At 39.1% G+C, this 25,076-nt stretch overlaps 1 protein-coding gene across 2 annotated transcripts; it reads left to right on the top strand.

The window, feature by feature from the left end:
- The first annotated feature begins 3,303 nt into the window (after window positions 1–3,303).
- On the top strand, window positions 3,304–16,895 carry sall1a (spalt-like transcription factor 1a). Of its 2 annotated transcripts, none has more exons than XM_079597724.1 (3): window positions 3,304–4,186; window positions 10,583–13,986; window positions 15,259–16,895. In XM_079597724.1, exons 1-3 carry the CDS (start codon window positions 4,114–4,116, stop codon window positions 15,697–15,699), a joined length of 3,918 nt encoding a protein of 1,305 aa, XP_079453850.1. In that variant the 5' UTR covers window positions 3,304–4,113; the 3' UTR covers window positions 15,700–16,895. The 2 variants fall into 2 exon arrangements, with proteins under 2 accessions (XP_079453850.1, XP_079453851.1); XM_079597725.1 differs by lacking the exon at window positions 3,304–4,186 and adding an exon at window positions 7,650–7,730 and having other exon boundaries at window positions 15,259–16,894.
- Window positions 16,896–25,076: the final 8,181 nt, after the last annotated feature.

Below are 25,076 nucleotides of genomic sequence, written 5' to 3'. Positions count from 1 at the left end.
TGTGTGTGTGTGTGTGTGTGTGTGTGTGTGTGTGTGTGTGTGTGTGTGTGTGTGTGTGTGTGTGTGTGTGTGTGTGTGTGTGTGTGTGTGTGTGTGTGTGTGTGTGTGTGTGTGTGTGTGTGTGTCATCTAAGGTGGTCATGTTTAGTCATACTTAACATCAGTATGATATAGGCCTATTTGAAGCAGGCTATTTTGCTGTTCATTACTGTTGATGAAATAGTTCAAATGGAAGTTATTTGCATAATAAAATAGAAATGTATTTTAATATTTTAATCATAATTCAGTTAACTATTGATAACTAACACGTAGCAGCACCTGAGGTAAATAAAACTATATGTTATTTATTTGTAATTTAAAGCATTCACGCCCTGAGGTCTGGAACTTAACACATTAGAAAAATGCCTCAGTGGCTGCAATAATCCCCGTCATCTGTTGATAACAGATGGTAGATGTCATCAGGAGGCGACTGTCTGCCGCTTGACATGATCATCACGCCTGCCATGGAGACAAGATCACAATTTACAACACCAGATATACGCAATTAAACTTTGTCCACTTTATAAAGAACAAGAAATCAGTCATAACCATGATTTAAAAGCAAGATCCTTCCGTTTGTCCACATCTCTAGAAACTATGAATACCCCACTGTATTTTGCATTCCACTCTTATCCTGCAAGAAGCGATCGAGCGCAAATGAATGTGGATAAATGAAGCTGAAAACAGTCGTGCTTCTACCTCCAACAGGCAGAGTGTAAATCAGCCTGATAAAATCGAGAAGAAAAGTAAAGAGAAACATCTTTTATAACACAACAGTTAGAAGGATGCAAAGAGTATGCGCTTTTCCCTGTAACATGAAGTTTAACATTTTATAAGGTCCTTCCTCTCATTCGCCACTGTTTCGATTGGATCCTATGCGAAGTGTGATCCAACTGTTTGTAATTCTCCGCGCAGAGCGTGCGGCAGTTCAGCTCCTCACTGAAGGCTACATGTTGAACTCTGCTAAAAGAGGATCTCTTTTAAAAGAGATAAAGGACATAAAACGGTGATATGGCGTCTACACACACACACACACGAAGGCGAAAAAATCATCCATACTGCTTATGCTATTCAATTATGCGGTCAAACGCCCTCTGTTTCTGTGGAATGATCAATTATCGGTTGTCACTGATAATGGTGAATGATGACCCCACGCGCTCCCGCTGCTATATGCTTCTTATCGATTAGCGCGTGACACCCCGAGTGAGCGCGAGCATCTGCGCTCTAGAAAGAGCCCTGACTTGTTCCTTGCTCAATCTAAGGGACACGTAATCTTTGAGAATTCTTTCATATTCTGATGCTCGTAATAAATGTTCTCATGTCTAACTTAGAAAGATGTTTCACTTTCAAATGAAACTCTGTGTGTTTTCGTGCGCATCGGTAACGCGGTGTCACCCAGATAATATTTCCAAACATTTGTCAGCCCTGCCAATTAATTGCCGCCGCATAATAGTAAGAGGGAGGGAGTGTTTGAGCGCTTTCACTTAACCCCTTCCCCCATTCTTGTGGTGCACCCCTGACTTCTCTCGAGTCACAGCCCAAATTTCTCGCCGTTAGTGTCATTCACGTGGTGATTGTCCGAGCGCGCGCGGGGAATCTCATTTATAGCGTCTCGCGCTCGGCTGAGCTGCAAATCAGCGTGTTTACAGCCCCACACCAACACTCACATCAATTAACCGAGCATCGATCCTCTCACCGGGGACATCACAATATTGCCCCCTTCTCACAGTCCGTATTCCTGCATTTATGGCACGATATGATTTTCAGCTGTTGTTGCCCTGTCTTGACTTTTCTTTAATAGCCCTATAATTTATTATATAACTTGGTGATGAGAAAGAAATAAAGATTTTGAGATTAGTTCTGTTATGGAAGCTATTTTCAGGGGGGAAACATATTTATGCAATTAATATGGACCGGTGGGAATGCGTTATAGGCCAGTGTAATAAAGAATTGAAAACATCTAAATAGCTTTGAAACAAAGGCATAATCTGAAGAGCTTTAAAAGTAAGTAATAAATTGATTTCTACTCCGTATATGATTTTTTTTTTCTCAACCAAAAGCACACGTCGTCCGTTTACTCCTCTTCTTTCCCTCTGTTCTTTCATTAATAAGTAAATAACAGTCGTCTTAAAGTATAGATAGCTGACGCTATAGGACCTGATCCATCTCGCCGGCAGCAGTTCGTTAAATATTCAGTGAGAAATAATGGCATCCGAGACATCACCTATAGTAACGTTATTATCTTCATTTCTCAAAATCAGCTAGACTGATAGCTTCGTTTGTCTTTTCCAGGGCATAAATCTTCAGCTTTGCTGGTCGCTGCAGTGCAATCCGGGGGGATCTCTCTTCTTTAAAACACTGCCTATTTATAAATATAACATATTAATGGTAGATTATTATTTGTATTATTATTATTATAATTATTATTATTAAAATATAATAATATAATGGAGCACTTTACACAAGATTTTGAATAACATCAAACGTAAAGTAACATGGACAGATTGCTACGTTTTGAGAGATTAAAAAAGTCTTTGTTTTCACACATGTAGCTAAAACATATTTGTTTTTTTGCATGTATGTTGACTACTGAACATTTTAAATACGTAAATTCTTTTAAAAAAAGATATGCAAGTGCTTCAGCCGATAATAAAACGTTAATGCAATTTTTTAAGTTGCTCATATTGTTTCCTCTTATTTCATTGGTAATTTATTATTTTTCATGTTTAATCCAAACTTCTGATTTTTGAAAATATATATGAACAAATAATAATGATTTGAATATGTGTCCATATAGAGCAAATCTCGTTAAAAGAGCAAACTGTTTAAGCAGAGACGTAGTTTTTAATCCTGGTTAAATCGATTTTAAATATACTTGTCGTTTCCAAACACTTTCTTGATGGTTTCCAGACTTTTGTCACCTTTGCGCGACTTCTAACGTTTTATCACTAAAGATTCTTTAGATGAGGGCTTCTCTTCTCGGTGACCGCCTCGAAAGATAATATGCTAATTTTTGTTTTGCGAAATCATTTTCAAACAGGCTGATCTAGATGGGATGCGTTCGCACAGCTGACGAGGTTTGCTGTGAAGCGCGAGCGTTCCTGTGTCTCCGTCGCGCGGTGAGAGAGTGGGAAGGAGAGGAGGATGCGAGACTGAGAGAGACAGAGAGCGCGAGTTATGATAGAACAGAGCACTGACCAATAGAATAACAGAGGGTGGGGCTGACGATTTCTCACCGTTCTGCATGGGCCCTTAAAGTTTGTTTGTTCGCTGAATGCGGCGTGTGATGAAAACGTGTTACTGATCCCGTTCGGCAATAATCAGATGAATCTGATTTGGGACATCTGATACATTCTTTGGACTTTCGAGACGCCGATAGTTGCCATTACGCACGAAACTCAGTTGACCGACCTACTTTTAACACCGTTGCCTTGAGGAAAGAACGACTTGGTCAGAAACGGTGCGCTTGTAATCCAGGAGCTGAATTACAACAACTTTAATGCCAATCACAAACGAGGATACGCGATACGCTCCGCGACGTCTAGCTACGGGAAAAAAAGGCTTTGGAAGATCTTTGGCAGACAGTTTGGCTATCCGGACACTTTTGGGTGAATTGCAACTTTTGAGCACCAGTTTGATGCCCTGAAAGATCAAAAGATACGGTTGGTCTTTCGAAAGAGAAATTGACATTCCTGTAGTGGCTAAGTTAAACTCCAACGTAGCCACCAGATGGTTGCTAAGAAGGGTTAAACTGTATCTAAAGGGAGTTGGAAAATCCAGCCTTTCTTCCACACGGATCAACTCATTGGGTGGGAGCAGCAAGAGAGACAAGAGTCCCCAGCAAATCAGCGGCTAATTGATTAAAGAGACTTCATTTGAATAGGGGGCTGGCAAGGTGCCAATCGCCTTTCAGAGGACCCCCCCACCCCCAACCCCCCTCCCCTCCATGATTAATCGCGAGGCATTATTGATAATCATAACAGGACACATGCGCGGTGGATGGGCTCGATTTCCGTAATTTTGAGCAGATTTGATAGTAATTTTTTATTCTTTCGTGGCTGATGCGTGAGCCAGCATGTCGCGGAGGAAACAAGCGAAGCCGCAGCATTTCCAGTCCGACTCGCAGCTGGTCCCAACCGAGCACAATGGTGAGTTCAAGCCCTTATTACACACACAAACTCACTCTGCACTTTTTTTTTTTTTTTTTTACCAAAAAGGGATTTCTAACTTTATAATTTTTTTGTTGTTGTTATTGTTGGTTTTAACGTATTTAGAGTGACTCTTCCTTGTTTTTAATCTCAGGCAATGAATTGGTAAGCGTAATATCCCTATGTGTGTGCTGCTGAAGGGACTCGCTTAAAGAGCTCTATTATTTAAGTAGCCTACATTTGAAAACTTTTACACTCCTCGTGCGATCATCAGAAACTAGGCTATCACTTGATCCTAAAACAAAAACACGTTTCATCTAGTTCTGTTCGATTCTTTTAAATAAGAATCACGTTGTGCCATTATTATGTTTTTTAAAAGTTGGCTCATGAAAGCTGACTCATGAAAGAAAGTGGCCTATAAAATATAGGTGAAGTTATTTTGTTTTGTTTTTTTAAAGGTTTTCCAAAATTCACCAGCAATCATTTGTAAAAGTTAAAACTCATCGAATTCGTTTTGTTCTGGCCCGTTGAAGTTGCCCACACAAGTGGGGATTCGCATGGTTTCAGCTTTTCACCCTCTTCCCCGCTTCTGTAGGATATTATATTGCATCTCTGGACCTCAGCAGTGTTTTATTCCATGTTATTATCACCGCTATCGAAAAGTAGGCGATGTCATGCGACCGTTCTCAAAGGTGGAGGCTAAATCAGCTAAACTTATTTTGTTTAAAAATATTTTCCCTTCAACTTTTGTAAAACTTTATAAGAGGTAACAATTCAACTAAATTAATCTTTAATGGCACGTAGTCACGGGTGATCGAACAACGACATCACACAAGCTCATGTAGCCTAATCGAGCTTTTCCATTATGACTTAATACTTATATAATCTAGACATTTTTTTGCGTCGTATTAATTTTTGATGTAGCCTACCTTCTTATACAGTAGACGGTGTCGCAAAACTTTTATCTGTGTTATCTTGTTCGTTTGCTTTTAAATGAGTTTCAACTTGAGTTTTGTGATCAAGAGCTCACTAGCTATAGCAGGCTGTGCCATGTAGTTTCCGACACACACTGTGACCAAACTCATCTTTCATACAGTGCGTTGTCAACTTTTAAAACAAGCATTTAGGCTACACATATTCTAAACGTTTTTCGACCTAAATGAGAGTGCACATAATTATTATAAAAGTATTATTTTCTTTGGACATGTAAAATAACGATATAGCTAACAAGCCTAATTATGTGATTTTTCTTTTTTCTTCTAATATGCTTTCATACTAAATGTAGTCTTTATATACTAATTTCATAGTTTCAGTGTTGGAACAGTCAGTGACTGAAGGTTTTGCAACAGTCATTAACTAAACATTTTAAGTCTATAGCCTACCTGTTTAACTACTGCTAAACTGCATGTATCAAAGTTCGTCTCACGTCCCATCGAGCTATAAAGTATTTAAAAGGCATACTGGACATTTTGATATGTAAAGTGTCTTATTTGAACCGTTTTAAAACGCAATGTTTCGGGGGGATCTCCTATCTCTTGCTTAACTCAGCGTTTTCTAGGCTATCATGTTTCTGATTGTGGGACCTTTGAAGAGATTTTGTTTCAAATCGAACCTAGATCCAACTAATTTTCTTCAATTTATTTATTTTTTATTCATTTTTTAATTTAATGCTTTTTCAATTCCGTGCAACGTGAAGAATTAGCAGAAGTTACCTAGGCTAACTTACCGTTAATGCAAAAGGGAAAGCTAGTTGGCTATTATATAGCACACCGTTCTTTTAATGACGTTTCTACGGCAATCTTTAGGGAAGATCCATAAAAAAAACATTAATCACTGGCACACCGCGAGTATTAGTTCTCTAATAAGGCAGTGGAGATCAACATTATGTTACGTTCTTCTCTTCTCTTTACATTAAATAAAATGTTCTAAATAAAACAATCTAAACTGCTTTTCGTTACAGTTCATGGGCCGCTATATAGGCACCAGTTGCTTTCAGATGTCTGAACTTTAGTTTAAACGGTGTTCCTTAAACCTACAATGTATTGATGTTTGCGTATAAGAAAATAAATGTATAGACTAGGCCTATATCAATGATAGATAATTGTTAAATTTTAAGATTCTTAATTTTAGTGTAAAAAAAAGTCTACTTATTTCCGCGGGTCAGTGTGTTGAGATGCAATATTAGCCTATTGGACAGCATCGTATTTTAACATAGCTATATAACAGTTTGACCATCTATAACCTACGTTCTCTTCAAACTAATTTGTAGAGAACATGCCTACAGAAATAAGCTCAGTGTTATTAAAATGAATACGAGAACAGGCCCATATTTACATAAGCAGTTGGTTATCGACTTACGTGCGAAAGGCATTCATAACATAAGTGAAGTTTATGTGATTACTGCTAGAATTTAAGAAACGGAAAAGAAAACAGTTTTTTCAAAACCATACCATTGCTGGATTTTCCCATTTAAATTTAATAACAATGTGAATGGTCGGATTTGTCAACCACTGTCAGCTGACCAAGTTCACATTTTTGCCAAATACAGCTTGCCTCATTCAAAGCAAGATGCAAATGCACAACCTGTAGCTATGTTAGTGTTCACTGTTCAGAGATTTGTTGCTGTCTTTTTGACTTCAGCATTTCTTGGTAACTTTATTTTTCGCCGTAAAATTCAATGAAAAACAGACCTTAATAAGTAGGCCTACAGATAAACTCCCCTTGAAGTCTTCTCTTCTGAGAAAAACTTAAAGCAGAGAGGCTAATTTCCTACCTATGCTTTGTGGCCTGTGTGGGATATTAGAAAGCAGTCTATACGGCTAGACTGAGGTGAGGAATCTGTCCTCTCTGGCCTGTCACTAAGGGTGGGATGTAGAGCTTTTTTAACCTTTGCCAGGCTTCCTCGGTGGGGAGGCGAGAAGAGATCAGGTCACGGTGTGTTCATGTGTACCATGTCTCTGACCTCCAACATGCTGTGCTATAGCCAGCCAAACAGGGGCTCTTACTTTTTCTAGGGTTGTGTGTGTGGGGTGAGGAGGTGGGGGTGATGTGGATTGAGATCAGTGTGGCTGCTTTCCCCTTTCACCTCAGCAAATTTGCCACACACCCACCCTGAGAGTTTGTCAGGGAGGTCCCCCCTCCAAAATACACACACAAGCATTGCAAACAACAGGGATTTCGTATCTTGTCATTTTGCCAATGTTTATAGTGGATGTTTTGGAAGTTGTTTTGACGTCCGAGTATTATTTTTCTTTTCTCTTTCTTTTGCTATAGTCCCCTCTCACACCAATGCTTTTAAGGGCATGTCAAAAGAATTGAGGATGAGGGCTCGGTGACCAGTAGAGAAGCCTTTCCCAGGCACACCATCTAGTGTTCAGTAGGAAGTTTTCTATGGCTTGAGAGAGAAAGTGAGGGAGGGACGCAAAGGGAAAGCATGAAAGTTGAGGGCGGGTGGAAGAGAGTAAGGGACACAGAAGGAGGTTTTGAGTGAACGGTAACTCACTCTTCGAAGTCACAACTAGCAAGGCGCCTGCAGCTGAGAAAAGTAATGTAGACATTACAAATTATTCTCATGTATGTTTATCCTCTCTTTTTTCTAGTTACTCTTTTTTTTTAGTGACTCTTTTTTTAATACTTACCACATTGCCAATTTTCTCTCCTTTCTCTGTCTTGATTTGCTTGGGATGAGATCTTTGACCTTGCTCTGTAGCATGCTGATGATGACCCAAAGCAATCACGCTGTAAAAAACTGTTCTCATCAAAACTAGCTCTGTCTCACTAATCTACACAGCCGTACACAGAGTACAATAGCTTTCAAACTAGCGTTGTTTCTTGCTTTCCATGTACTATTGGCTGTAGACACACATCTGGCTTTGTAAGCTGCCCATTACGCATTGTCATTATTTTTGGTATAATTAAGTTCCCAAAAATATATGCTTTTCTAAAACTTTATTTAAAATGTATTTCTGTTGCCTTGTCTTGTTTTTGAGACGTAAAATAATTAATAGAAGGATAATTTATTTATTAATTTGTTTTAATGCTAATTTACTTTATTTATTTTGGTGCATGAAGATGTGTCCATTTTTTTGTACCAGTGCCAAAATGATCTGATTTGATATGACATAAAAATTTCATCATTCATATCTGTCATATGACGATCGTCAAATCATTGTTTGGCTGTTATTAGTTCACATGTCGACATTCTAGCAAATATATCTTGTTATGAAACAAGGTATTTTTTATATCACACAAAAATATATTTATTGAAATTTAAATTTCTAAAAAAAAATGTAAAAAGTTTTTCAAGGATTTACTTATTTTTAAGGATCTAGTACCTGTGCATAGCAATGAAAACATTTTCAGAATAGTTTTTTCCCCCGATTGTAGGCCTTTATCAATGATTTCCAAAGACTTGTGCTGTTGTAGTCTCTTATAGTAGCTAGCTACATATTCACTGAGGGATGAGAGAATTTTTTTTTTAGTATTTTTTTTTTTTATGATGAGGTAAAGTGAATATGAAATTAAATTTGCCAACCGAAAACAAAGGTCTTCAACAGGTTGCAATGAATACATTTGTTGTTTAATTTTTGAGCTGAATTATCATTACATATGACTGTAAATAAACAAGTGACTGGTAGTGTGCATTATTATTAATACTATTATTATCATCATCATTATATTATCAGTAATAATATTTTTTGCTATGTGTTTTTATTGGTTGTTGTTGTTTTGTTTGTTTGTTTGTTTGTTTGTTTGTTTGTTTGGGGGGTGGGGGTTATATTTATGAAAATTAATTTCTTCCCAAGTAATCTTTTTTACCTACCCCAAAACTATATTCACGTTTTCCCTTTCATTGGTCTCACTTTAACAGACTTTTAAAATAAAAACTTATTTATCAAAAAAGTTGACTTTTTTCCGTCTGGGCAACTCATCGCTTGTGTGAGACACGGCTTTACTGTCATGGCAACTTTAACGTTATCTGATGTTCCAGCTCAGAGAGACACAGGGGGAAGATAATCCCTGAATTAAACAGGATCTGCTTTAGAGCCAGCCGTGATGAGCAGGCTGGGCCCTCGCCCCTCTCCCCTGCTCTGACACTCCCATGCTGGGGAACAATGGGGAGCCATCCTGTCTCTCCACAGGGCTGGGACACACTTCTTGCAGGGGTTTCATTTGCAAATGAATCTCCATGCTGATGAAAATGTTGAGAGCAAAGCCCCACAATGAGTTTGCCTCACAATTTGTAAATCAACTTGTATGTTAAACAGCATGATTTTTGAGGGACAAAAAGCGAGGAGGTGGGGTGAGAAAGAATGAGGAAACTGGAGAAAGGCCACAGCCCTAGAAGAAGGGAGGGAGGGAACAGAATAGTTTTTCTCACTTTCTATTTCAAATGCTTATGGTTCATTTTCTAGAAAAAGTTTCAAAACCTGCTCCACTGTATAATTTAAATGAAAATCATAATGTGTTCTAGCATGTGATATTATTAATGTACACTTAAACTTATTTTGAACAAGCAAAGAGTTTCTTGCTTACTCAAATGATCAGTAATAGTTTTTTTATATTTGTGCTTGCATTGAAATGCTCCATAAATAATCACCTAAAATAGTTAGAAATGTTCTAATTGATTTAATAATTATTTAGTATTCAGAATAATTTTAAAACAATGCGCTGTATTAAGATGATCATGAAATTACTTAATCCACGCTTAGCCTGGTATGAATGAGTTTGAGCTTCTGCAGAGTGCATAGCAATCTGAATGCCAAAGGCTTACTTGTTCCTGTCAGATCCTGATTGCAGGCTGACTGGATACAAATTAGTTTAGTGACAGGGATAACCTGTCCAAGATGCCTGCCGTTGGTTGAAAATGAGCAAAGTTGACAGCAAATTGAAAGTCTAATAAGTCCTTCAAATGGTTGATTTGTGCCTAGTGGACATGTAGACAGTGAGGAGTATGAAATATTGGAAATCAATGACCCTCTATGAAATTTCATTAGGGCCCATTGTTCTCAGTTCATAGTATTTTTATGTTTTGATGGATTATCTGAAGAAAATGATTACCTAAGGTGGTTGAATTGATGGGACTTTGATACACATCTTCAAAGATCACTTTTAAGCAATATAGTAAAAGTGCTATTGATTTTGTCTCTTTTCTTATCCTATTTCATCATAGCTCTACATAGTGTGAAGGCCTTTTCTTTGTGTTATTTGGTATTTGTTTCTTTTTTGATGGTTGTTTTTTGAACGTATGAGGGGGATAAGCATTAAACTGATTAACGGAAGATTAACAACAAAAGAATTTGAACAGATAAAGCTGCTTCTTCAGATACAAAACATCTCTAATCGCTAATCCCCTTGTCCCCCCCCCCCCCCCTCCCTTCTTATTTTCCTCTGCAGGGGACACGGAGACCAACCTGGACGTCTCCCCCTGTAAAGACTCGGGTGCCCATGTCTGCAGCAGATGTTGCGAAGAGTTCTTTGAACTATCGGACCTTGAACAACACCAGAAGAATTGCACTAAGAATCAATTAGTTCTAATTGTGAATGAAAATCCAGTGTCTCCTACCGGAACCTTCTCCCCAGGATCCTCTCCTCATAATCCTGATGAGCAGATGAATGATACAACTAATAACACAGATCAAGCAGAGTTGACCGACCTTTTGGAGCAGAACATACTTGACAAAGAGGAGGCCATGGACACAGAGATGTCAGGAGTCTCTGCACCCCATAATGATGGAAGTGGATGTATGGCAGGTGGCAGCCCACTCAGTGGTGTTGGAAGCAGCCATGGAGCTCTGGGCAGCTCTGGGTCCAGTATGGGGAACTCTGTCATCTCTGCCTCACTACCTCAGCTGGGTAACTTGACTGAGTTGGGCAATTTTTCCATGATCAACAGCAACGTCATTATTGAAAACCTACAGAGCACCAAAGTGGCTGTGGCCCAGTTCTCTCAAGAGACCAGAGGAGCGGGAGGGCAAAGGGTGGCTGTGCCAGCCCTCATGGAGCAGCTCTTGGCCCTACAGCAGCAGCAGATCCATCAGCTACAGCTCATCGAGCAGATTCGTCACCAGATTCTTCTGCTAGCATCACAGTCACCTGAGCTTCAAGCACCACCTAGTTCTTCCCCTGTGACTTTAGGTTCAGGTACTAGCCCGCTAACCACTCTTAGTTCCCATTTATCTCAACAGTTGGCAGCTGCTGCAGGGTTGGCACAGAGCATAGCTAGCCAGTCTGCAAGCATTAACAGTTTGAAACAGATGGCTAATGTTGTGCAGCTACCTCAGAGCAATTCCAGTGTGGGAGAGTCATCTCAAAGCCTCGGCGCACCAGTGCCAGCTACAGTTAATGCCCAACCTTCAGAGAAGAGGCCAAGCAATGCAGGAAGCTTGCATCCTCAGTTAGGAAACCCATCACTTGCAAAGTCATCCACACCTGCCTTTGCAATGGGAAGCCTTTTGAATCCTGTGGCTAATACCCTTCTACCTCAGCCCCCACCAGGCAACCCAATATTTTCCAGTGCACTGCCCAGTGTCGGTACCACGGTTGAGGATCTCAACTCACTGGCTGCTCTGGCTCAGCAAAGAAAAGGCAAGCCACCTAATGTCTCATCTTTTGAACCGAAGAGTAGCTCTGAGGATACGTTTTTCAAGCATAAGTGCAGGTTTTGTGGCAAGGTGTTTGGTAGTGACAGTGCATTGCAGATTCACTTACGTTCACATACAGGTGAGAGGCCATACAAGTGCAACATATGTGGCAACCGCTTTTCCACCCGAGGTAACTTGAAGGTTCATTTTCAGCGTCATAAAGAGAAGTATCCACATATTCAGATGAACCCGTACCCTGTCCCAGAGCATCTAGACAATATTCCAACGAGTACTGGCATTCCCTATGGAATGTCTATGCCTCCTGAGAAGCCAGTGACTAGCTGGCTCGATAGTAAACCTGTTCTGTCTACTCTGACATCTTCTGTTGGCATGTTACTTCCACCAACTATACCAAGCCTGCCTCCATACATTAAGAAAGAAGAGAATAACTCATTGGCTATAAGCAGCCCTTCTCATTCTGCAAAAAGCGACTCAGGTCCTGCTGATACACCTATGAAGAACACAGAAAGTGTGTTAGAAGAAGGTGAGAGCACAACCCTGCCTACCTCAAATGGAAAAGCTGAAGAAAACAATCAGTCATCCAGTTTAACGACAAGCATGAGCTCTGCAGTGGAGGGTACCATTGAGTACACCACCTCCAACAGCCCTCCAATGGCCACTAACCCATTAATGCCCCTGATGTCAGAACAGTTCAAAGCTAAGTTTCCATTCGGAGGTCTCCTAGATCCTCTTCAAGGATCAGAAACATCTAAGCTTCAGCAACTTGTTGAGAACATTGACAGGAAGTTGACAGACCCCAATGAGTGTGTTATCTGCCACCGTGTTCTTAGTTGTCAGAGTGCACTGAAAATGCACTACCGCACACACACTGGGGAGAGGCCTTTCAAATGTAAAGTATGTGGTCGTGCCTTCACCACCAAGGGCAACCTCAAGACTCATTACAGTGTCCATCGAGCTATGCCGCCACTGAGGGTCCAGCATTCCTGCCCAATTTGCCAGAAGAAGTTCACAAATGCTGTGGTACTGCAGCAGCATATTCGCATGCACATGGGTGGCCAGATCCCCAACACCCCTTTTCCTGACAACTATCCAGAATCCATGGGGTCCGATGCTGGCTCATTTGACGAGAGAAATTTTGATGATCTTGACTTCTCTGATGAAAACATGGAAGGAATTGAGGATGGACCAGACAGCAGTATTCCAGACACACCAAAGTCAGCTGATGCATCTCAAGACAGCCTCTGTTCATCCCCTACCCCACATGAGTCATTAGGTATGGAGAGCCAGAAGTGTGCCAACCAGGGAGCAGTAGAGGAAGTGCAGTGTGACCAAGGGAAATCATTGGAGAACGGATTAATGGAAGGAGACAGATTCACAAATGACTCCTCTTCACTTGGAGGCGACTTCGAAAGCCAAAGTGTCGGAAGTCCAGCTGTCTCTGAATCTACCTCTTCCATGCAAGCTCTATCACCCTCTAATGGTACTATCCAACACCAAAAGTCTCCGAGTCTGGAGGATCGACAGCAGAGGGCATTGTCATTGGAGCACATTAGTGCGTGTCTCATGCAGTCTCATTCTGCCAGTCCTGGAGCTCTGGATCTTTCTTCAATTAACTCATCAAAAGATCCTCTTAGCATGCTTTTCCCCTTCCGTGAGCGAGGCACCCTAAAGAATACAGCATGTGACATCTGTGGCAAGACATTTGCCTGCCAGAGTGCCTTGGACATCCATTACCGTAGCCATACCAAAGAGAGACCGTTCATTTGCACAGCATGCAACCGAGGCTTTTCCACCAAGGGGAACTTGAAGCAACATATGCTGACGCATCAGATGCGAGATTTGCCCTCCCAGCTCTTCGAGCCCAACACCAGTCTTGCCTCCAGCCCAACTCCATCCCTTCTGTCTGTTGGACCATTGACCTCCATGATGAAGACTGAGGTCAATGGCTTTCTGCATAGTTTTCAACCTGAAGTAAAAGACTTGCCCTCAGCATTAGTGACCTCATCTGCTTCCACCTCTCCAGTACTTTCAACTGCCCCACCAAGGAGGACGCCTAAGCAGCACTACTGTACCACTTGTGGGAAGACATTTTCCTCTTCCAGTGCCCTGCAAATCCATGAGAGAACCCACACAGGAGAGAAGCCCTTTGCTTGTACCATTTGTGGACGAGCATTTACCACCAAAGGAAATCTCAAGGTAATTATCACTGCATATTAGATGCAAAAATGTTTTCAGATTTTATAAAATAAATTTTTTGAGCATGTCCAGATGTTTTTTCGCTATTTATATTTTGTGAAAAGCCAGCCACAATAGGTATTGACCGTATAAACCAGTATTGATTAGGGAAAACAATTAGAATGCATTGTGAATTATAAAAGGGGGAAAGCACAAGTATAAACAGCATTGCACAAAAACAAAGATGTGTGTGTGTGTATATATATATATGGATACTGAAATAATAAAGGGGATGCACAAATGCATAAAGATGAATATTGGTCTGAAACCTGAGCTTAAAAATGGTGTAACATAGCCAGGAATGCTTTACTTAACAGGCTTGAATCACAGTTACCAGCAGCTACCACCCTTAGCAGTGGCACGCTCACTTTTTATTCCAGAGTTTGTCTCGTGAAAAACGGTGTTTTCTTTTTGATCTAAAAAAGCATAGCACACAGATAAACAGAATCTTGCTGTTTTATATGGATATGTGATTGCAATAATTAAAACTTTACTCACTATAGGCTAAATGTTCTGGAAGGAATGTAACTATCAAGCTAAAAATGACTAAATAATTAATCTTATTTAAATTAAATTAAAAATGTATTTATTTTATTCCAATTTTGAAATTGAAAATGTATATTCTGTATTAATTGTCTGGTTTCACCACATAAAATAATACTCTTAAAAACTAATTATGAATTAACATTGGATTAAACCAAATCAATTTAAAAATATTTTCATATGAATGGGGAATGGATAATTTTAGAGCTATGTAAATTGTAAAAGTAGCTTGGTTAAAATTGCATCTCATAATGTCCAATGCTACACTAAGGGTTGCAACAATTAAACAAGGTACTTTTCCTCCTAAATGTATTGCATGCTTCAAGGGTGAACTGGGGGCAACTGTCAGATACAATACTGTCCAGCACAATGAGAGTGGACAGTGCAATTTTCTCGGAACACATGTCTACCACAGGCTCTTTCTTATGCAGACCACCATTCTCACTGAGTGAATGCTACATAATTTTAACCTTGTTTTAATAATTAGACAAATGCTGCTTCCAGTGGGCCTATTTTAATACTAATTATTATAGTACTACTCCCCTTTTTCCATTGCATCATCTCACGTGTTATTCATTTTAATGTTTCCAAACTTTAAATGATGTAGCTCTCCTTATCCTTTGTTTTTATACTCTTTAATCCTTTTTCTTCTACTTTCTTTTCTCTTTCTCTCTCTCTCCCTCTCTCTAGGTGCATATGGGTACCCACATGTGGAACAGTGCTCCTGCACGGCGTGGTCGCAGGCTTTCAGTAGATGGTCCCATGGCTTTCCTGGGCACCAACCCTGTAAAGTTTCCTGAGCTCTTCCAAAAGGACTTAAGCAGTAGGGCTGGAAACGGAGACCCAACCAGCTTCTGGAATCAGTATGCTGCTGCTTTCTCTAACGGCCTGGCCATGAAAACCAACGAGATCTCTGTGATCCAGAATGGAGGTCTACCCCCTCCACTGTCAGGGAGTGTGGGCAATGGGGGCAGTTCTCCGATCGGAGGCTTGACGGGCAGCATGGAAAAGCTGCATAACTCTGAGCCCAATCCTGCTCTGGCTGGCCTAGAGAAAATGGCAAACACAGAGAACGGGACTCACTTCCGCTTCACACGCTTCATGGAGGACAAGGAGATAGTGACAAACTAGAGAATTGTTTTTGTTGTGCTCATGAACAAACATACACTCTTTAACTGGCACACACAAGTGCTCCAGAATATGCGTCCATGAAAGAGAAAAGCAAGGAAAAAAACTGTATCAGCTTTTGCTTGCCATTAAGACTTTATGAAGAGGAGTTTGAAAAGAACTTGCTTTTTTTGTACAATGTACAACACGTTATAGTTTTTGGAGCTTATTTATTAGTGATTATAACCTTGCTCGAAAACCAAGTGGAAATATTAACAGTTACTTAGTTTTTATGTTATTTTCCGTTTTATCAGCAGAGTGAATCTGTATGAGTGTTTTAAAGTGTGCTTTTGAAACTTAGCTTTTCTTGGTAGAAGACTTCACCATGGCATTAAATTATTTTCTATCTGTAGTATGTGTTAACAAAACTTGATGTTCATGTAATGATTTAGAGCTTAAAAAAGTGCAACGTAAGGCTGTAAATACTTTACACTTATCTGTGCTAGATGGTTTACAAGCTGTGTAGAAACTTTCCTCTGAGAAATATCAACATTTCATAAATCCAGGGACATAGGTTAGTCCTTTTCTCTCTGTCTTAGAAGGTAAAAAGAAAAAAAAAGCAATGTAAAAAAATGGGTTTCACCTCAGCTGTTTATTTAGACCTTAGTTTTTTTCTTTTGCTTTTTATTACATTCAGTTCTCACTCTTTATTTGTGCAAATAGGATACAAAGCTTAAAGGGTCGTTAGATGACAACATGAAGAGGTCCACACTCATGATTGAGAGAGGAAAAGACAAAATGCCTTGTGTGATCTTTGAGGTTTATATTTTGCTGGGCTTTCAAACTGCTGCTAGGTACTAGCATCTACTGCACATCATGTGTTGACGCACCCTATACTTTTTTTTTTTTTTTTTTTTTTTTTTTTTTTGAACGTGGAGCAACAAATTCCTTTACAACAATTGTACATAGTCTTACTCGAAGACAAAGTCCATTTCGGCCAGGGGACAAATGATGATAGTGTTTTTATAAATATTATATAAATATATATATATGGACTGTTACATGCACTTTCTTGAAAAGTTGAAAGATCTTTTAGGGCCCAGTTTCTCTACAGTTTAATACCTACTAACAACTACGATACTGTAATTCTTTACTCTAATAATCAAATACATCAGTTTTCCAAAAGAAAGAGTGTCTGTCTTGATGATTTGTATTGTGTTTTATGCAATCATCTTATGCAATCGTCTTAATTATTAAAAAAAAAAATCATTATTTATTTTTTTCATTTAAAATAATTTTGAGTTTACCCAGTCGATACTGTTTTTAGCTCTGGCAGAATTTCTTCTGCTGATGGACTATGGATTTCTTCTCCCGACAGAGTGCATTAAACGTGTGAAATGTTAATCCAAAGTCGGTTACATATTTAACTTCAACGTGTCAGACCGAGTCCGTCAGGATGCAAATGCAATTACAGAGCGCTTCATTAAAACACATGCAGCTCCTCTGTAAGTCACATTTCTGAGTTCATCATTCTGGCGGTTGACAGGCTTCAGCATCTTTAATTAAACAATCGATCGTTTTAGAAGCCCCTTTCTTTCAGCGTTTGTTTAGATGGATTGGTTCACCGTTCCTGTCTCATATAAGGGAAACTTTTCATATAGGCTACCCGTTTTCTTTTAGTTTATTTAGCCGAAAAATATTTTCGTATTTAGGATGCTTTCATAGCCTATGATTGTCTCATGTTTCCCGGAGATTTGGTTTTAGTCGGACTGTAAATGTCCTTTAGCACACATTTTATATAAATGATAAAAAAAATTTGAAATGAGCCTATTCATTTTTATTTTGCGCTGTACAGACGAATCGTGGCATTTGCTTTAGCCTATCCTCTGGATTTACCGTCGCCCTTTAACATTTTGTCCTCACCAACAAAGCCTATAGCCTAAAAAATCCTGTTATCGGGGTATTTTATTGTTATTATATTGTTATTGATTCGTGGTAGGCTACTTATTCAACTACTTTTAAAACATTAAGGCAATAAACCCTTTAAGGAAATGTCACTGATTAATAGTGGGCTTTAAAAATAAAAATAATAACTATCAATCTATCATCGTTTAAAATAAAATATAGCCTATGTCCAGCTTTTTCACCAGCTGCATTTAATTTAACACACCATTGCACTTCCTGAAACGCAGGATCTGTTAATTCGAGGCTTGCATCCTCTCGCCCCACACCGCCTCCTCCCCGGATTTTATAGCTGGCTAAATTCCCCAATATTTACAAGATCGCGATACTAAATGACCCTTGCAAACAGTCCGGGAGCGGCAGAGGGTCCCCGCCCCTCTAAATCTGTGCTCTCACCCCGCGACAGGCACTTTGTTTGAACAGCCCAGCTTCCGGATTCTTCAATGACAGACAGCTCGCACTTTATTGACACCATTGACACCAAAACCATCTCAATTATTACATTTGTTTCACGGTGTTTGCAATAAAAGTGATATGATTCGCACCCGTAAAATTTTGCTCCAGGACCGATGCATTTCATATTTGCGTTAATTTCGTCAATTTAGCCTACATTTTTTTAAGGCCAATAATTTAATTATAATGTAAAAGTAGCCTATTATTGAGCTCCTAGTTTCTCAATTTTGTTTGTAATGACTGATATCGTTGAATATTAGGCTATTAAACACAATGTTTATGCTGTTAACATTAGGAAGTCAATCAATATAGTAGCATACAGCTTGAATAATAGCCTACACATTTTTTAAAGAATGCCCAATTTCATTTTAAACCACAATATGAGACGCATAGCTTGATTAAATTTCGATGGTTAAAAATATAAGAGAACCTATTTTCCTCATTATTACTAATGATAAAAATAGGCCTAACAAATAAATAAATAAACGTATTTTGTAATTTTCTACTTTTAAATAATAATTCCAATTTGTTTCATTTATTCTCTTTAAAAAAAAAGAAGAAATATAGAATATTTTATGCAATTTTCATGAACTAAAAAACAGAGAAATGCTAATCGTTAATATGTATTTAATAATATTTAGTCATGTTATTGTTTCTGCAGTTCCTATTTTGAGTTTTAAACATTACACTGCATAACTAATTTGCAGTATAATTGCCTAATTTGTATTTCTTTTTCCTCTCCTTCTTCCTTTTATTATTAAAATAATAATAATTATTATTATTCACTGCTAAGTAAATGGTCATCTTATTTAAATCAGTTAAAATGCATGGATTTCTCATAATGTGATTTAAACTGAAATTGAACATTCTCTGAAATTATTTTTTATGAAGCAAATTTATACAAAGTAACAAGTTTTTTTTTTTTTTTTTCAAAAACACCTGAACAGCAGAATGATCAGCAGAATTGAGAATGATCCAGAAGAGAGATAATATTTGTGTGTGTATAAAGGCCTTCTGTACTTATCCTGTATATGCAAAAGACAGAGGTCAATATTTATGAGACAATGAAGACACTAATGAGAGAAAGACATAAAATATAAAATAATTGATAACAATAATAATAATAACACTCTTTACCTGCCTTGCAGCATCCACGGAAATGAAAACAGCTTTGTGACATGTTTTCTGAGACCTGTTGTTGCTTGAGCAAATAGGGCAGTGCATTTTTAAAAACACACAGAGATGAAGGAACTGAGTGCACCTTTCCATCTTTGAGTTTCTCATTGTTTATTACTGTTGTTTGAGCAGTGTTAAGTGTGCTCTATTTCATGCTCATGCTTCAGAGTATTATTGGCTTTTATTATACAGGACATGGGGTCAGTAAGCTGCATGCAGTGCATCTAGGCCACGCTATTTGAGGTTTTCATTATTTATAATTTGACATTAGCAATATATTATGTGCAGTTTAGTGTATGTGAAGATGCCGTTTGCTTCATTACGTTTAATAAAAGGGCTAGAATGAGCCAAAGAACAAGATTATAATTAGCCTTTTTCAGATTGATATGTGGAGTTACCTTGTTAGCAGAAAAGGCTGATATAATGATAATATTATAGATGAGAGTCTGTCCAGTTATGGAGGTGTGGTGTGAGCGAGTGAATAATAAGGCAGGTGGCCGTTGTTTCAGTTTCTCAAAGGGGAAGGTTATGAGATCTGACAGGATTCAGTATGAGCCTCGGGGAGTTCTCAATGGAGCGTGCGACCTCTTCACGTAACGGACCCACCTCTGCTCTATAGTGTCTGTACTGGCTTTAGCCCCGGGGGCTGGCTGTGACTCCCTGCTGTGTTTTTGGTCTACGCAGGGGAGATCAAAGACACCTTTGGGACAATTGAAGTGCTGCTCGACCGAACCACTGCTCAGCACCACACCTGCCCACCTGTCAATCATTCCCAGGTGACAGGCGTGTGTGGCATGTAGGAGCAAAGGAAACAATTAGGGCAATTAGCATTGTCTTTCCATGGATCCACTGCTCATTTGGATTTTCATCTGTTCGTTGTCTGTTATTAGTGTTGTCCTTTATCCTCACTTTCATCCTGACTAGTCTGGTGTTTTCTCCCTTTTTCTTAACTCACTCCCGCCCTCTGTTCTCATGGTTCATGATTTCCTGAGGAAAGAGTCTCAGTCTCTGAGACGTGTACACAGCTGGCTGAAAGAGAACCTCTAGATTGAAAGAGCAAACATGGAGGAAGATTTCTCTGTGTGTGTGTGTGTGTGTGTATGTGTGTGTGTGTGTGTGTGTGTGTGTGTGTGTGTGTGTGTGTGTGTGTGTGTGTGTGTGTGTGTGTGTGTGTGTGTGTGTGTGTGTGTGTGTGTGTGTGTGTAAGTGTGTGTGTGTGTGTGTGTGTGTGTGTGTGTAAGTGTGTGTGTGTGTAAGTGTGTGTGTGTGTGTTCATGTCATGTCATGTCATCTTTACACTGCAAGAACAGACACATATTGTTTAATGCTGCATAAAGGAAGTATTAATGCAATAACAATTCACAATTGTGTAAATAATTTTAAGAAATGAATTTTTGTTCATATATATTTTAAATATATAATATTTAAATTATACATTTTGAAATATATTCTCTGTCATGACAGGAAAATAAAGGCTTCTTTGATTCATTTACACAGAGCCACGTGTAATACTAAGGGCTAAGGTTGTATAATTTTTCATATATTTATTTTCACTAAGGTTTGTGCACCATTCAGAATCAAGTTAAAGAAGAATTAAAATACATTTTTGACTAGAAATTGTAAAAATTATATTTCGTTTATATATTTAAATCATATTTTATATATTCCATCATATTTATTTAATAACTCCCTGTCATAAAATAAATAAAAAATCATACTCAAGAATTGAGTTTGAACTAAGAACTCTTTCAATGTAGAATTTTGCACAACCCAATTTTAATATGCATTGTGTCTTATATTAGAATTTGGAGCAGGTGCGAAGTCACCTGTTTGAAACAGTTCAGTGAAAAGTACAACTTTCTCAATCTTTCTCTCTCTCTCTCTCTCTCTCTCTCTCTCTCTCTCTCTCTCTCTCTCTCTCTCTCTCTCTCTCTCTCTCTCTCTCTCTCTCTCTCTCTCTCTCTCCTCTCTCTCTCTCTCTCTCTCTCTCTCTCTTCTCTTCTCTCTCTCTCTCTCTCTCTCTCATCTCTCTCTCTCTCTCTCTCTCTCTCTCTCTCTCTCTCTCTCCTCTCTCTCTCTCTCACTCTCTCTCACTGAATCCTGAATCAGGGCTCTGTCTTCTGCTCGGTCTGTCTGTTGGGCCAAAGGGGGGGGGGGGGGCCCCGGGCTATGAGTGGTGATCTCCTGGCCCTGCAGTCCAATTGTGCGAAGTCATTTATCTGTCCACTCCTTCAGCTTTTCTCCTGGCACGGAGCGGACACACACACAGAGATATTGTATTACAGGCAGCCTTTGGTCCCCAGACAGGATGGTGGGACTCTCACTGTGGGGTCCCTAAAAGCCAGGCGGCAGTGGGCAGACATTGGGTGCGTACTTTATTAGTGCACTCATGCCTGCAGAAGCCTCCCAACAGTACGAGGGGAGGGCGTACAGTAAGGTCTTGTCCCTCTCACAGAGCAATGGCTGTGTCTCAGGCTTGGGTTTATCATCACTGCTGAAATTGCTGGAAGTTCTTTTGGTTGGGGTTTTATTGCAGGACGGGTATTTAGCCTCTTTCTGATGCTAATGCCTTAAATTTTAGGGACTCGGAGCTCATTCTCCAAGTCTCAAGGCCGCAAGGGTGGTGACACTGTCCGTTATGAAAAACAGTTCCCTCTATCTCTCCCTCCTTTCTTTTTTCCCTTGTGAATAAAAGAAGAGAAGGGCTGCATTTAGGCCATCTGTGCTTCCAGTGCTTGAGTGTAATTTAATGTGTAGGTCCATTTTAAGATGAAGCCCATGTACTCTTGTGTGGTTTGTCTGTAGAATGGAGCCCAGATCGGTTTCCTCTTGCTTTAAGAGCAGTGGGAGATTAAGTAGGTTGATTGTGTTCCTTTCACCATCAGAATGAGGGCCGGTAACCTTAGCCTGCACTGTCTGCCATGGGGCTCAAAGACAGGTAGATGCTCACTCCTCCGTTAATGTCATCCCGTAGATTACGTTCTTCATCGTCAAAGTGTCTTAAGATGCACTGTAAGGACATGCATTCCTCCCTATCCTCACAATTACTGTACAATGCCAACGGAGGAACTGTTGTCAGAAAGAAGGTAAAACGACATATTTTAGCCGTGAACACACACACACACACACACACACACATATATATATATGAATTTCTATACACTGTGATCAGCCTCATTGTAGTATGAAGTCATTTAAATAGTTCACATATCTACACTCATAAAAATATTCTTCTTTGCCCACTTTTTTTTCCAGACCATTTTTTTCTTCATTTTTTTATATATGGTGGTACAATAATATTTAATAAAAAACGATACTAAATGATTATAAGTATATCATGTTAATAATTAGAAATAATAATCAATTTTTTTTTTCAGACAAGAGACAAAAATGACCAATAAGTTATGGAAACATGTTTTTTTAGTTTACATTAAGTAAGGTAAGCAATTAAAACTTTTTTTTTTAAGTTATAATATTCAGGGTTTTTTTGACTGTTGAATATACTTTGTTTAAATGACATACAAAATTACTTAGAAATTTAAGGCAGCAAGTTCTATTACATGGATGGAAACTTCTTAACCGTCTGTCAGTTTTGCAAAGTTAATCATTGTTCCTCATATTCATCATGTAAACAATATGAGAAACTCTAAATTACTGTAAATTCAGAAACAGTAATCTACACTGTTTGTCTCTCTCTTTGTTTTTTTCTCTCTCCGATGTTTTGTGCTTGGATGCACAGCTCACTGTTTTAAAACCTCGCGTCTGATTTTACTTATTTGTAAATCGCTTTGGATGAAAGTAGATTAATGAATAAATGTAAATGTAAACTTTGTTTTATTCAGCGTTTATCACTAATCTTTTTTTATCCTCACACCAGACCTGCATGTTTGCTTTATTTCCTTTTTTCTATCACACTTGTGTTCATTTCATTCTCGTTTTCTTTCTGTTTCCCCTTAATCCATCTCTTTCTCTTTCTTTCTCTCTGGTGTGGTCTCGGGAGTAACGGCTGAGTTTTAATATTAACCTGTTGCGATGAGGGCCGTGAGGCAGCGCAATAAACCTTGTCAGCATGAATATGTATGTGTGTACTCTAAATGGTGGGAATAGAGATACAGGCCCTGATAGGTCTTTTTAGGACTCTCTCACAGGAGCCATTAAGTTTCCAGTGTTGCATTATAGGCTTGGGAAAAAAAAACCTGTAGACATTCATACTGATATCAGTGATTCTTTCCAGGATGGCACAATTGACCCGTGCTAGGATTTAAAACACCTGAAGCGTTGTGTGTTGCTGATCGAGATGCCGTAGTCGGCAGGGCCACTGACCCAGATACCTTTTTAATGAAGAGTTCAATCCGAATCTTGCTGAAGTTAGTCTTTGAATAGAAATGAATGCATCAAAAAGATGTTATAGTGCTCTCGGGCCAGACGTGACCATGGCATCTGGCATGAATAACAAATATTCCATCCTACAAGTTAATTTTTAATTGATCGACTGTTGGGAAAGCCCATTTTAACAGTCAAAATTAGCCCTGCAGAGATTTTTACAGTTTAGGATATTGTGTTTAGCAACTCATTGAAGAAAATATGAATTCTAGTTAGTTGCAAGTGACCAATAAAGTAGATTGTGCCTTTATAATCTAAAATATCTCAAAAATCAATCATGACAAGACAGGAAATATTAATGAATAACCAGAATTAAAGGGATGGTTTACTTGCGCTTGTTCCCAGAATACTTGTATTTTCTGCATCCGCAGCACAAGACTTTTACTTTCCAATAGAAACAGAGTCCACCCTGTAGTTTAAAACCTCTAAGAGTCCTTTGGCTTTTTTATTAGATAATCGATCCATCCATATTAAAACAACAGAGTAAACTTAGTGTTTCTCATATACTTCATTATTGCAGCCATTTGACCGGGCAGCATATTATAGCAAACTGCATGTCACAGACCATCAATACGGCTATGGCCAGGCCTCCTGTGGTCAGTGGTCCACTGTATGATTGCTTTGTGTATGTGTGTGCGTGGTGGAAACATGGTGGAAAGAGAATGGGATGCTCAGCATTTGCACTAACAATTTGATTATGTTGTTGAATTACTGTTATATAGATCTGCTGAGGTATTAATTTCACGGCATGAAGAGAGAGATATAGACAGTTTGCGGTGTGTGAATACTATATGCGTGTTTGTTGTGGTATCTCCTTTTTGTGGTATTGGGTTTTGTTTTATCACAGTTTATTTAGTTTGCTGTGTGGGTGTTGTTTGTGTTCCTCTGAGAGATTTGCGGTGAAATACAACCCTTGAGCTGTCACTATTGTGAAAACATTCTGATAGCCTGTAACAATAATGCTATTTTGTCTGAGAACATTGTGCTGTGGACGGCAAGACGTATGCAGCCAGTGGGACTGCGACTCAAGCAATGATAAAAACATTTCATTTTTAATTTCACTAACTTTACAGAATATTCCATTTTGACATCGGCCTGCAAACGATGCCTGTGATTCTCAACAGTTGGTTTGTGACTCACTCAGGGTTGCAAGCCTTGTATCTTTACAGCGCTATATTTTGGACCAGTCGCCTCCATTCAGCAGCAGTGCGGACACGGGACATGGTGTCATCTTCCCCGGCCATGGAGGCAGGTAGGCCTGACCCAGGTAAGATTATCCTCTCTCCTCACCACATAACTCAAATCAGTCAGCGCTATCACCCAGCTCCACGAGGAGCCATGTCATGAAACTCAACACACAAACATGTGACACTTACACCCGTAAAACATCTCCGATATTTAATATTCAACGGCCGGTGTTATTTACA

The sequence above is a fragment of the Phoxinus phoxinus genome (genome assembly GCF_949152265.1).
Source record: "Phoxinus phoxinus genome assembly, chromosome: 2".
NCBI lineage: Eukaryota > Metazoa > Chordata > Actinopteri > Cypriniformes > Leuciscidae > Phoxinus > Phoxinus phoxinus.
The sequence above is the reverse complement of the archived record's forward strand: the minus strand, read 5'-3'. Positions and strand labels throughout refer to the sequence as shown.

Coding starts and splice junctions, on each gene's coding strand:
- sall1a (XM_079597724.1), top strand. CDS start 4,114: ATGTCGCGGAGGAAACAAGCGAAGCCGCAGCATTTCCAGTCCGACTCG. Junction 4,187..10,582: donor GGTCCCAACCGAGCACAATG/GTGAGTTCAAGC, acceptor TTTCCTCTGCAG/GGGACACGGAGACCAACCTG. Junction 13,987..15,258: donor CCACCAAAGGAAATCTCAAG/GTAATTATCACT, acceptor CCCTCTCTCTAG/GTGCATATGGGTACCCACAT.